Source organism: Strongylocentrotus purpuratus, unplaced genomic scaffold, assembly GCF_000002235.5.
Source record: "Strongylocentrotus purpuratus isolate Spur 01 unplaced genomic scaffold, Spur_5.0 spur5_scaffold_1, whole genome shotgun sequence".
Lineage (NCBI taxonomy): Eukaryota > Metazoa > Echinodermata > Echinoidea > Camarodonta > Strongylocentrotidae > Strongylocentrotus > Strongylocentrotus purpuratus.
In genome coordinates this window covers 34124548-34138741 of record NW_022145594.1, presented here as the reverse complement: position 1 = coordinate 34138741, position 14194 = coordinate 34124548, and the positions used below count along the sequence as shown (strand labels likewise).

The 14194-nt window shown below is 41.1% G+C and overlaps 1 protein-coding gene across 2 annotated transcripts; it reads right to left on the bottom strand.

The window, feature by feature from the left end:
* Positions 1–2040: 2040 nt before the first annotated feature.
* Positions 2041–5686, bottom strand: LOC115921069. 2 transcript variants are annotated; one of them, XM_030978116.1, is made up of 3 exons: positions 5278–5686; positions 3932–4082; positions 2041–2801 (listed from the first exon to the last, which is right to left on the bottom strand). In XM_030978116.1, the coding sequence occupies exons 1-3, from the start codon at positions 5459–5461 to the stop codon at positions 2774–2776; spliced, it is 363 nt and encodes a 120-aa protein (XP_030833976.1). In that variant the 5' UTR covers positions 5462–5686; the 3' UTR covers positions 2041–2773. The 2 variants fall into 2 exon arrangements, with proteins under 2 accessions (XP_030833976.1, XP_030833977.1); XM_030978117.1 differs by lacking the exon at positions 5278–5686 and adding an exon at positions 4839–5084.
* Between the last annotated feature and the right edge of the window lie 8508 nt (positions 5687–14194).

Sequence of the window (14194 nt, the reverse complement as noted above, 5' to 3'; positions counted from 1 at the left end):
CAACGTAAGCTGTTACGTTGGTCCAACGTCGCCAACATGATGTTGGGCCCACGGCTTTCTTGCCGGCGGGCCAACGTTGGCCCGACAGTGACAAAATGACATTAAGCCAACATCGGGCCAACGTTATGCCGACCCCTATCCGACCATATGTGTCGATGTCCTCCCGACATTGAACCAACGTTATGCCAACCTCTTTTCCACCGTATGCCGACGTCTTTCCGACATTGGACCAACGTCGTCCCAACCCTTTTTTAACCATGTGCCGACGTACGACCAACGTTATGCCAACCCCTATCCCACCATGTGCCGACGTTGTTCCGACATTGGATAAACGTTATGCCAACCCTTATCCCAACATGTGCCGACGTCTCCTCGACATTGGCCCAACGTTATACCAACCCCTTTTCAACCATGTGCCGACGTCTCCACGACGTAGGGCCAACGTTATTCCAACCCCTATCCCACCATGTGCCGACGTAGTTCCGACATTGGACCAACGTTATGCCAACCCCTATCCCACCATGTGCCGACGTCGTGGGCTGTTACGTTGCGCCATCGTCGCCAATGTGATGTTGGGCCAACGGCTTTCTTGCCGGCGGGCCAACGTTGGCTCGACAGCGACGAAATGACATTAAGCCAACATCGGGCCAACGTCCCCCCGACGTATGACCAACGTCATGTCAACACCTATCCCACCATATGCCGACATAGGACAAACGTAATGCCAACCCCTTTCCCACCATGTGCCGACGTCTCCCTGACGTAGGACCAACGTAATGCCAACCCCTTTTACACTATGTGCCGACGTCTCCCCGACGTTGTCCTAACATAATGCCAACCCTTTTCCCACCAAGTGCCGACCCCTCCTCCACCATGTGCCAATGCTAGACCAACTTTATGCCAACCTCTTCTCCACCATTTGCCGACGTAGAAGCAACGTTATGCCAACCCGTATCCCACCATGTGCCGACGTTGTACCTCCCCTTTCCAGTTCATGCCAACATCCTTCTGACATTACCAACACCAACTCAAAAACATATTCACACCAACATCAGTCGTCCGTTCATAAGAACATCGTCAAGATCATACTACATCGGACATGTACAATCATTCAAACACATGCATCACAACGTGACAAGGAAAAGCCAAGTAGTTTAAGATTGGATTAAATAAATAAACAGAGCAAAATCCACAAAATGAAGATAGTAACAATTTCATCAAAATTAGACTGAATTTGAGAAAAGTTCATTATAGAACTCGACTTAGATCCGTCAGGAAGATATGTATAATAACAATATTGAAGTAAGAGGGACATGTTATTTTAATTTCGTCATGTCTATTATCTTGTACATTTTAATCACTATCAAAACTTGATAACAACTTATTTGTCCCATTTTAATGAAAAGTTCACCATCTTGCTTCTTAGAATTTGCTCTGAATACATCCCCCTCCCTCCAAAACAAAAGAACAAGGAAAATAAACTGATTTTGTGATAAAACATACTTTATTTTATGTGTAATAAACAAACTGTTGTAAATGTGAATACAATTATTGTACATCTTTCTTTTGTATTTTCGTTTGAATTCGAAAAAGATGTAAACATAGTTTCAAGTTCAAGGTATCTCAATGTGTCACAATATAGGCCTACTATCAATGAATGCTAGGACGATAGGAGCTTTTATAAAATGATTTGTCGCTGACACGTAACACAACATAACATACTGAAATTCATTGTACGAATATAATAAACAATCCTCACAACTTCCCGAGTAAAACAAAACAAACTTTCTGGCAGACGAACACGATTGCTTATGAAAAGATTCCTCTACATATGTACAGCACAAAAATATAAAGAAATTAATAAAGTGTTTGCATTTGCATACCAAGAATTAGGCAATTAATGTAAACAATGTTCCATAAAAAATAAAAAATAAAATTCAGAGAAATTGCCAACATTTTTTATGCTTAGGCATTTCAGAGATGCTGATACATTTCGTCGCCATATCTATTGTTAACACATCTACAAACTGTTTTTTTTTAGGAGGGATAGTATACATTGCTTGAATGTGTGAAGTAAAGCAATCGCTAAATGTTTATATAACAAGAGAGGAAATTTGAAAGTGAAGTAAGAAAGAGCAGAGCTTGTAAAGGGAAAAACACAAGTTTCTTCACTTTGATATACCACTTTCAATATTTCTTTAAATTGAGAAGAAGGTAGTACGAAAAACATTCAGTCACTTAGATATATGAAACATTTTTTTCTTACCTTTGAAATTCTTTCTAGCATGCATTTAGTTGACACGTTATACAGGCATTCAAATCAATTACGACCTTCTTCGACTCATGGTATAGCTCTCTTTTTAAAATTGGGCCATTATTGAAATTTCACCACAATAAATAACAAGTAAAGATGCATAGCACACTATTTAATAACAAAAGTTATTGTTTATGTTTGTGTACAAAACATAATGCCTGCAGAGCTGGCTAGCATGCACCGTAGCTTGCCTAAGCGGAGATCGTTCTTGATATAACATCACTAATCCTTTGGTCAATCATTCCGAGGAACTCTGAGAATTGTAAGGGGCGGGGTCCACCATTAGACGAGCAACTTGGAGAGGTTTTCAAAAAATTGTAAAAAATATAAGGAGGCATTTATTTATGAAACAATTGTTATTATGTTGCTTTAAAAGGGTCTTGATACAAGACATAAAAGTTTTAATTTCCTAAGGCAATGGACCTTTAAAGAATGGGTTAGTCGGAATCAAAATCTTGTCTAGCTTGTGGTGGTACAACTTCGACATCTGCGGCAAAAAAAAGAAGAAGAAAGAAACCAAACAAGATTTAAAAGCAGATCATGGAAACATCACCTTGAAATAGTACGGATATTAATCAAATAGTACGGCATTCAAGGGAAGTAGTCCTGAGTGGCACATCCTCCCTAGTTTTGATGAAATTTCATGGATAGAAGTACTTTGTCATGAAAATAACTTCGTTCAAACTTTAGAGCGAATGACCCAGACGTATGGAAATTAGAAAGGAATGGATTTCTTTTATTTTTGTCTTGTTTAATTAGAATCAGCATCAAACACTCTTCTTAACAAAGGAAATATACATTTGAGGTAAAATGGCAGTAATATTCTTCAATAGAAAGAACCAATTTATAGTATCTGTTTGCTCAGTGTTGAGATGCTTGATTGATAACAGTTTAAAGCCCCTCTTAAGTGTTGGATCCCAAAATTAGCCAAAGAATAGATGGCACAATCTCACTTAAATGGTATGATGTAAAAGAGGATGTCATTAACACCCGGACACTTCTGCAAATAGAATATTGCCCTAACAAATATGTTTGAAGTAGAATATGGATGAAAGAATACAAAATTTGCGTTTTCTGCATACAACACAAAACCCTTAGTTAGTAAGTTTGTATTCTTTCTAATTTTTAGGACAAATGTTTGAAGAAGAGTGGCATTTTCTTTCACATCATTATAACATTGAAGTGAAATGTGAAGCTCCCAATACTTTTTTTGTATTTATGTAAGCTCAATAACCCAATACTTGAGAGGGCTTCAAAGTAGAAACAAAAACACAAAGCTATATCGTTAGTTGCTTATACAAGAAACAAATCAATTGACTGTGTTTTGTTTTTTGTGGCACCCTGCATTCAGAATTGTTTCCAAAAAAATACTGCTATAAGCAGTATTTCATGATTTGTTGTTGTTGAATAGATTTGTAAGTGATCACAATGCATTTTCTCAATATAATCAGGAAAAAGATACTAGCATCCGTTAGCAGCTATGTACTACACAAACGTACATTAATCCAGTACATTTGTACTTTGTGTGCAGGGCACAACTATAACGAATACTAAGAAGTGCTATCCTGTCTACATGTATAACTAAATACTAAATGAATAAAATGCCAAATGACATACCCATATTTCTGAATGTTGAGGTCAATGGGGTCGTTGGGGTCGACAGTGTTCTGGAGGTTGATAGGGTCGATATCGAAGGGGTCCTTGGTGCGGTTGATGCTGTTCTGGATGATCGAGGTAGGGGTAGCTGGATCTGAACGGGTAGAGGAATCTGGAATTTGTTATGAAGTAGACGATATGAAATGCAGGATTTAATATTTAAATTTCAGAATTGTAGGGATTATGGGAGAAAAAAGTATTGGGATTTGGAAGAGCTATATAGAATTGAATGTATTAATAAAGAACGTCAGAATTTTAAAAATAAATAATTAGAATATTTACCTTCAGTTCAAATCATAGCAATTTAATATACATGGGCATAAACAATAAAAACTAATTTGAAAATGAGAATAAAAATGCAGCAATAATCAAATTTGTGAATGAAAATTGTGAATGAAAATTATGGGATCGATCAGTGTTACCCCGCCCCCCAATATTTTTTTCTATTTACTATTTGATCAAATTGAGGTTCTTGGCCAATTGCGACTTTAAATGATTGCAAATGCCAAAATGAGGGTAATTCCCACCAGCTACCTCTTTCACATCACACTCACAATCCACTAAATGTGTTGATACAAAGTTCTTGCATATTTTGGCAGACTTGGCACACTCCCTTGTAAGATTTCAGGAGGCTAGAAACATGTACTAGCGGGATATCTTAATTCACAGCCCAATCTCGTAATTTATTCCTTTTCGAACTGAATCATCATCAGCATATATTGAGCTACTACAGAGTATAGTATTGACCTACTTCTAAATCTGAAAGTATCAGAGACTATAATATCATTTAGATATGCATACAAAAATGATGCATCTTCCCATTCAGCTCTATTTGATTCAATTGGTCTTTCCAACAATGCATCAGCACCTTCAACACTTGTAACACCAACAGATTCACAATCATTTGATTCATGGTCGATATTGCATATTGGGATGAACATCATCACTGTCACGGACGCTGCAACATGATGCATCAATACATCACCTAGGTCTAACTCTAAGTCAGGAACATATTAACATTTATCACGGCAAACACTCAATGCATCTGATGCCGACACTTCGGCCCCCATCATAGCCATCACTCACACTTCAATTGCACGCAGCGGGTGTGCATGCTAAGCGTACGGCGAGCGGTACACTCGTACTCACTTTCATTTGGACAGGGAATTATCAATGATTACTTTAACAATTTCTCATGCTATTTCCCTCGCTTTGTGACGGGGAGTTCTCACACTATACAATTTATCAGTTTCACGCGACATGCTCACAAAAATAACGTTGAAAGAGAAAGAAAATCATTCATTTACCATGCAGTGTTGGTACTCCCCGGCAACTGATCCAGACAAATGGACAGGATATGGCTGACGTACGTTGGAATTGCATGAGCACATGGGCATGCGCACGCATGCAATTTTTTTTACCCGGATGTAGCGGTACTAGGTCGTATTTGCTACGTTGGCCCAACGTCATATAGCCAACCAATATATACATGCACTATTTATCAGTAAAGATGGAGACGATATAGACCAACGTTAAGCCAAGGTTGGCCCAACGTCGCGTATATTAGCCAACATATCCACCATTTCTCAGTAAAATTTGAAACGATGGACCAACATTGAGCCAACGTTAATAGCCAAACGTCGAATAGCCAATTAACAGCCACAATTTATCAGTAATAATTGAGACGATGGACCAACGTTCAGCCAACATTGGCCCAACATCCAATGGCCAGCCAAAAGCCAACATTTAAAATTTAAAATTGAGACGATGGACCAACGTTCAGCCGACGTTAGCCCAACGTCGAATAGCCAACCCAAAGCCACCATTTAAAAAAAAAATTGAGACGATGGACCAACATGAAGCCAACATTGGCCCAACGCCGAATAGCCAACCAATAGCCAACATTTATAAGTTAAAATTGAGACGATGGTCCAACTTTCAGCCCACATTGGCCTAACGTCGAATAGCCAACCAAACGCCAACAGTTATCAGTAATATTTGAGACAATGGACCAACGTTCAGCCAACATTGGCCCAACGTCGAATAGCCAACCAATAGCCACCATTTATCAGTGAAAATGGCGACAATGGACCAACGTTCAGCCAACATTGGCCCAACGTCGAATAGCCAACCAAACGCCAACAGTTATCAGTAATATTTGAGACAATGGACCAACGTTCAGCCTACATTGGCCCAACGTCGAATAGCCAACCAATAGCCACCATTTATCAGTGAAAATGGCGACAATGGACCAACGTTCAGCCAACATTGGCCCAACGTCGAATAGCCAACCAAACGCCAACAGTTATCAGTAATATTTGAGACAATGGACCAACGTTCAGCCAACATTGGCCCAACGTCGAATAGCCAACCAATAGCCACCATTTATCAGTGAAAATGGCAACAATGGACCAACGTTGAGCCAACTTTAGCCCAACGTCGAATAGCCAACCAATAGCCAACATTTATCAGTGAAAATGGCGACAATGAGCCAACGTTAGCCCAACGTCGAATAGCCAACCAATAGCCAATATTTATCAGTGATAATTGAGACGATGGACCAACATTTAGCCAACATTGGTCCAACGTCGAATAGCCAACCCAAAGCCACCATTTATCAGTGAAAATGGCGACAATGGACCAACATTAAACCAACAATAGCCCAACGTCGAATAGCCAACCAAAAGCCACCATTTATCAGTGAAAATAGCGACAATGGACCAACGTTCAGCCAACATTGGCCCAACGTCGAATAGCCAACCAATAGCCACCATTTATCAGTGAAAATGGCGACAATGGACCAACGTTCAGCCAACATTGGCCCAACGTCGAATAGCCAACCAATAGCCACCATTTATCAGTGAAAATGGCGACAATGGACCAACGTTCAGCCAACATTGGACCAACGTCGAATAGCCAACCAATAGCCACCATTTATCAGTGAAAATGGCGACAATGGACCAACGTTCAGCCAACATTGGCCCAACGTCGAATAGCCAACCAATAGCCACCATTTATCAGTGAAAATGGCGACAATGGACCAACGTTCAGCCAACATTGGCCCAACGTCGAATGAGCCAACCAATAGCCACCATTTATCAGTAAAAAATGGCGACGATGGCCCAACGATTAGCCAACGTTGGCTTGCCGACTGCGACCCTGCCGACCGTGGCCGACGTTGGCCCAACGCCGTATTGTTATCTGGGGTCTTATTAGACAAAGAAGACGATTCGTTGTACCTTTCTCGACCCTTAATCCTTATCTGTATTCAGTCCCCCTCACACGCAAAGCGTGGAAGTTTTGACGTTTCATTAATTTATTAGAGAAAGAAGACGATTCGATGTACCGTTCTCGACTCTCAATCCTTATCTGAATTCAGTTTCCTCCCGTCCCGCGCAAAGCGCGGAAACTTTGAAGTTTCTTTAAATTATTAGAAAAAGAAGACGACTCGAAGTATCGTTCTCGACTCTTAATCCTTGTCTGAATTCAGTCCGCCCCTCCTGCGCATAGCGCGGAAGCTTTGACGTATTATTAGAGAAAGAAGACGATTCGATGTACCGTTCTAGACCCTTTAAATTATTAGAGAAAGAAGACGACTCGAAGTACCGATCTCGACCCTTAATCCTTATCTGTATTCAGTCCCCCTCTTTCGAAGCGCAGAAGCTTTGACGTTTCATTAAATTATTAGAGAAAGAAGACGATTTGTTGTACCGTTCTCGACTCCTTTCCCTTTTTCTTCCTACGTCCTCTTACTTTTTTTTTTCTCTTTCTCTCTCTTTTTTTTTGGGCCGGCGTTTTGCGGGAAGCGACCGCCCTCACCGCCTCCCCCCGATACTGATTTTCGGGGCATAACAATATGGCCATAAATGGCCTTGGTGTTTGAAAGTGAATAGGGATAATCTTCCGTCTCTAAAGAGAGAGCCGACCCTACCCCAATAAGAGGCTAACGAATGAAAGAGACAGAAAATTCGGTCTGGGGGGTGGGGGGGGGGGGGGGGAATGAACACTATTTTTTTTTATTCAACAACCCCCCCCCCCCCCCCCTCCCTTGAGCAAAAAAAAAGGGTACAATTGTGAGTGGTTACCATCTGACTTCTCCTTTTTTGCCAGGGGGGGGGGGCGGGGCAGTTAATTCTTTTCTATTTTAAAAAAAGATAAAATTGTTGTAAGGTCTACTAATAACAGATCTAGATCTAGACCTAGGGTCTACTATTTTTTTTTTTAAACATGTTTTTGGCCAGCGTTGCATGGGCCCGCCCCTAGCTTGAAATTGTTGAGTTTAATGTTAAATGATATCAATTTTTGTTTCGTCTGGAAGTGCGTTACTATAGTCTATAGGCTTTATAAAATACTTGAAGCCTTTTTTCAGTCACTGACAGGTGATTATCTCATCAAATCAGCTCTCAATTAATGTAAGAAAAAGGGGACCATGGGGGACATAGAGATGAAGCTATATTGACGCGAGTGTAGAGCGAAAGCAGCATGAACACAGGATTATACCATTTCACACAAAGAAAGATGCTGACAGAGAACTAGAAAGACTTCAGAAGTTGGCATCAAAGAGAAAATAGAAGGACATACGGTACCCCATGGACCAGCCCAATTGTTATTGTGCCGAAGCAAAGTGGACAAGTCAGATTATGCGTAGATATGAGGCAGGCAAACGCAGCCATCAAACAGAAAAGACAACCAATCCCTGCACTAGATCAGAGCTGTCAACCCTCCCGCATTTGGAGGGAGTCTCACGCCACCACGCTCATCCTCCCGCCGCCCCAAAAGCTTGTAGCGGGAAACTCCCGCCACCACGCACAATTTTTGTCTCGCCTGCGTAGTAAAAAAGCGAGACATAGGTGCCACTTTTCCGGTGGCGACGGCGTCAACATCAAAAACTTAACCTTGGTTAAGTTTTTAAAAATAAATTTTAATATAATTTTGCAAGTAAGTACTTATTCAATGAAAGTTGGACTAAAGGGTTATCAAGGGTCCCCATCATGTGAGGAGAATTTCAGGTCACATAGTCAAGGTCAAAGGCCATTTACGGTCAACAAACTTAGACTACCGTATGTTGTTTAGATTTATGCTTTAAATTTGATTACATATATGTGTAGTTTTGTGATACTGGAGAGATTTCACCATGGATATTTCAGATCCAAGTATAATAATAAAAGAGTATTCTATGGTGATAATTTTGTTTATATCTTAATGCAGATATGTAGTGGAGATAACTTAAATAACATTGTGTTTCAGAGCCCCTGGTTAAATAATTTTATGTAAGGTGAAACCCATTTTTTTTTTTTTGCCCTATTTTGGACACCAAAACGTGACATGAAAAAAACCTAGTTCCTGGTAATGGATATTCTCTAAATTTGTATGACTACATGTATCTGAATGTTCAATTATTGTCTGATAGTAAGTGCTGAATCTATTTATGCTCAGAATGTCATTAAAAATCTTAGGTTGCGTGGCAAAGTTTTTTCATAATCACCATATTTTACATCTTGTAATAGTGGTTATGCATGGTGTCCACCATGCAATGCGCGTTACATTTGGTGCTTCTGCATGATGAATGCACATTATATGAACAACTTTGACAATTCCCAGTTTATTTCTTGGAAGAACTCCATGGATCAAATCAATTAAAAAAAGATGAGGCTTGAAATGTAATAGTTAGAAAAACAGCGCATGTTTGAAATTCTAAAAATTCTTTGGTGTCCACCCATAACGCTTGTCCCGTTCGTCACGCAGCACATTAATTACATTTAAAATTAATTAAAAAATTGGTCAGAACTAAAACTTTCCACAAATGAACTAGCCCATAATAGCCACAGACTCATACCAAAAGATAGCCATATAAATAATTTCATCTGTTGTTATTTCTTGTTTAAAGTCTCTAAATGTCCCGTACGTCACAATCCAAATAGCTTGGACCTGCCCAAGTAAGAATATTTATTCTTAAAGTTTGTGTTACGGTTGAGATGGTGGACACCAAGCTTTTTGAGTTAAACTGCCCATACTGTACATGTAGAAGTGCATGTGTCATTCATATTTTTTATAACAGAGTTAGCAACTATTCAAGTTTGTAATTTTGTCTCACTTCACAGAAAATACACAATTAATAACATTCTCTAAGAATGAACCATATTTAGGCATATTTTAGAGGGTTTCATTTTTAAGCATTCATGTCACATTTTACCCAGTATTGTAAAAGTACGTACATGTATCTCTGCTGACTCGCAGCCAGTGGGCGACACTCCAGTGTGGCTGTCGTGGGCAATTGTCATTGTGACATGATTGAATACAAAAATTTAAAGCATGATCTCTTGTGAGGTAACCAAGGCCAAGGCTTGTAATTAATCATACATAATGTGGCGGAAAACGGGTTGGGGGGTTATGTGTGAGTCTGGGTGGTGAAGATGTTGATTTGGGACATGAGAGGGCGGTCTTATATTGTGGTAAAGTCACTGGGGTTAGTTTGAATACTGCGTCTCATCTCGTTCCCTCGTTCTATCTCTCTTCTCACACACTTCCTCTCTCCTTTTCGTGGTAGCGAGGGGTCCGTAAAGCAACAGTGGGCCGGAGATTATTGAACTATACACGACTTGATATCTGCAATGAGGGTACTGAGAGCCAGATTTTATGGTGCAACTATAGATTGGAGCCTAAAAGCTTCCCTTTTATTTGTGTAATGTATACATTCAACTTTTATATTTGTCACTATATACTAATACATAATAACATAACATCTTCATTACAACTTATTAATTCATGGGCATTGCAGTGCCCGCTACATTAAGACAGCTAAGTTCGAAAAGTGATAAAGCATACTGAGAGAACTGGAGTAAGCACAGGCATCCAATGTTGTGGACTATATAACCCTTGACCCAAAACAGTATATAACTGTCACTAATCCTTACTAATCCCCTTTGTTTGAGACTGGGAAATAAACATTGAGGGGAGGGGACGAGGCGAACCAGAAGCTAAGGGGGACTGTTATACGAGCTTTACTCTGTAAACAAGTTATACCCTGCACTAGCAGGACCCGCGGAAATCCGCGGGTCCTGCTAGTACCTAACAAACATGAAAAGCACTGCTAAAATTTATTTCTGATTTTAAAAAAATAAATAAAAAAAAGTGTCGGCCGCCATCTTGAAAAATAGCCCGAATGTCAGGGAAAATGTACGGAGCGGCCATTTTGAAAGAAAGAAAAAAAAAAAAAAGGGTCTCCTCCCCATTTTTCGAAAAAACAGGACGCTAAACATTTTTTTTTTTTAATTTGGCCTTATATAAAAAAAAAAAAACGATCCAACTGTACCGGTAGTTATTCTTTAAGCCACTGGAACTGCGTAGAGTTTCGTAGTGTGGCGTACCGACTATGCAGAAATTAGGCTGCGTATTAATGGGAAAATAGTCCCTGCGTAGGTTATGCGTAGGCTGGCGTACAGGTTTGCTTATGGTTGCTTACTGTGTGGAGAGCTTTTACTGCTTTGTCGATCTGGCGTAGGGTAGCGTACTGTTGTGTAGGCATGTAGCGTAGTGTTGCGTAAAAAGGCGTACTTTCTGCGTCAAGTTTCTACGCCGAAAGTATGCGAAAAAAATTAAACATGTTGAATTGTTTTTGTTCATCTTGCGTACCCCTTTCCGTCCCTCAGCATATAGTAACGTAGGCCAGCGTAGTTGGTACGCAACACTACGCAACTCTACGTATTGACCCCACGCCAATTAGTAACCCACAAGTGTCACAAATAAAGTATTAAAAATATGCTCATCTGACCCTAATTAAACGCCAAAAACCCAGAGCTTTCGGGGGTTTATGGCCCCTTGAAACCCGTGGACCCCACACCTATATACACTCAACCCGCTGCGATCTAACTGACCCCCCCCCCCCCCCCCCCCCCCCCCCCCCCCCCCCCCCCCCCCCCCCCCCACTTTGAAAAATGTTTCTTGGAGCCTTCATGTAACATGTGAGAATGGTGCATGGTGATGCCGATTTTTTTCTGCACCCCCCCCCCCCCCCCCCCAAACAATTTTACTCATTACGCAACTGATTGTTTTGCAATGCATGAAGTCACATGCTTCTGTCTGCATGGTTGATATTGAACTATTAATATGCAAGTGTACAATTCATAACCTTATTCATGCAATGCTTTCTTGTAATTTACTGTAAAGATAAGAAACAAATTTGTGCCACTTCGGCCCGCACGCTGTTGTGTTGACGGGTTCTTCGATGGATGGAAAGACGTATGTGTAGTTATATAGTTGTACGAATATTGGCCTGCTTGGCCCCCCAAACTCTTCGACTCTAGCGCAGCTCAGTCTTGGTCAAAGCGCCCCAGCCGCAGCACCGTGTATACTGTATGTGTTGACTGAAGTTAGCTTGCGACTGAACTGTCAGTCCAATGGTTTTCTTGTGAAAACTTTCCTTTAGAAAATGATAATTAAAATTAAGTATAAATGGCCGTAATAATCACAAAATAAGCTTTGATTTCATACCTCCATTCACGAAAACTATATAAAAATCGCGGCAATCATGATGGAAATAGGTCTCTAAGTTTGGACGTCGACGGGAATTAGCCCTGTGTATCTCTCTGGCTTGTGCAGCGAGTACAAAGCACACCCTATAGTAAGATGGCTTACTCGGGGGTTATCCCGCCCTTTGCATAGAGCATTTAATACGTAACATAATGTGAGTTGATGGTCATCTGTTGTGTGTCTGTTTGATACAGCTACTACAAAGCACATCCTAGCTACTACAAAGCACATCCTAGCTACTACAAAGCACATCATATATAGCAAGACGCTTTACTCTGGGTAATCCCGACCCTGTGCATATAGTGCATTTAATACGCAACTTAATGTGAGTGGATAGTCATCGGTTGTGTGTCTACGGATGTAATGTTGAGTATAGCCAATTCCACAGAGTAGACTCTCCCGCGGACGATGGCACCGGGCACGGGTACCCCGAGGGAAGGGTTCAGGAGGAGATAGCCGCACCAACTTCGGTCGGCGATCTCATTAAAGAACAATAGAATACAAAGGCTCGCGGAGACGTCGCGCCCCCCGCGGAGCCTTAGCGTATTACTTATATAGATTAATTAGTTCACAGTACCCTTAACTCCAGAATGAAAACTGAACCCTTGTGTAATTTAGATAAGGTCTCTAGTCTCTAATCTTTATCAGCTGGGGCGGTTCAACAAACACCACAGAGAAAGGAGGCATAGCAGGGGGAAGGAAGGGAAACTGTTACATGCGAGCTCAACTCTGCAAACAAGTTTCCTCTTAAGCCTCTCTCTACACACCATCCTCACCCTATGAGTGTAAGCTACACGCCCCGGTTTAGTTTGAGTAACGTTTCCCTAACTATGCCTCTACGTATTCTATGGGTACAACTGAGCAAACACCGAGGCCAAGGAGGGATGACAGGTACGAGAGACAGGGAACTGATACCACAAGATTTACTCTGCAGTCAGATACCCCATGGTCGATCTCCCCTGTACATCACCTGCCGATTGAACAACTGTGTAGCCTCCCTTAATATTCACTAAGTTTATTTGGACCCCGGCTTAACCCTTTTTGGAGATTAGGGGGCCTGCGTACCCATAACGGGGGAGGGATGAGGCTGGGAGGATGACCGGCGACAGGGGCAACCAACGTCGACACGGGTACAGTTAGCAAACACCGAGGCCAAACGGTAGAAATGACAGGTTTTCGTTATAGAGACACAACGAAGGAACTGAACTGCGAGATTTACTCTGCAGCCAGGTAACCTGCGGACTCCTCCCTGTACGTTGCATACCGAACCAAGGTGTAGCTTCACTGTAGGTGTTGACTAGATTGGGCCGCTGCCTCCAGATCCGCCGTCTCCCCCCTCATCCCCGAGATGGTATAGCTTGTACCTAGTTAAGTTGGGATGCCTGGCTTCTCAGTCTCTGCGATTATTTTAGATATGGCTCGGTTCTCCTCCTTTCTGCTTCTGAGTGTCTAACTGACTTTTTAGCTAAAATTCTACCTTCTTTATACCTTTCCAGCAAGCCCCTATATCCCCCAAAGCATGGGAATACATCAGGTTTGCAAAAGAGTTACTTCTGCTTATTACACATTATATACATTTTAGTATGACTTCCCCATAGGGAGCTGTACTAAGCGAGTGCAACTAATCTCTCTTATTATAAACAACGACTATAATAGTATGCTTTAACCCATCCCTTGCTTATACTACAATATTAC

What these genes read in the sequence shown, in the direction of transcription:
- LOC115921069 (XM_030978116.1), bottom strand. Translation starts at nt 5,461, where the DNA reads ATGTATATATTGGTTGGCTATATGACGTTGGGCCAACGTAGCAAATAC. An exon ending in GGGAGTACCAACACTGCATG is followed by an intron (nt 4,083 to 5,277) that starts GTAAATGAATGA and finishes AACAAATTCCAG; the next exon opens with ATTCCTCTACCCGTTCAGAT. An exon ending in CTCAACATTCAGAAATATGG is followed by an intron (nt 2,802 to 3,931) that starts GTATGTCATTTG and finishes TTTTTGCCGCAG; the next exon opens with ATGTCGAAGTTGTACCACCA.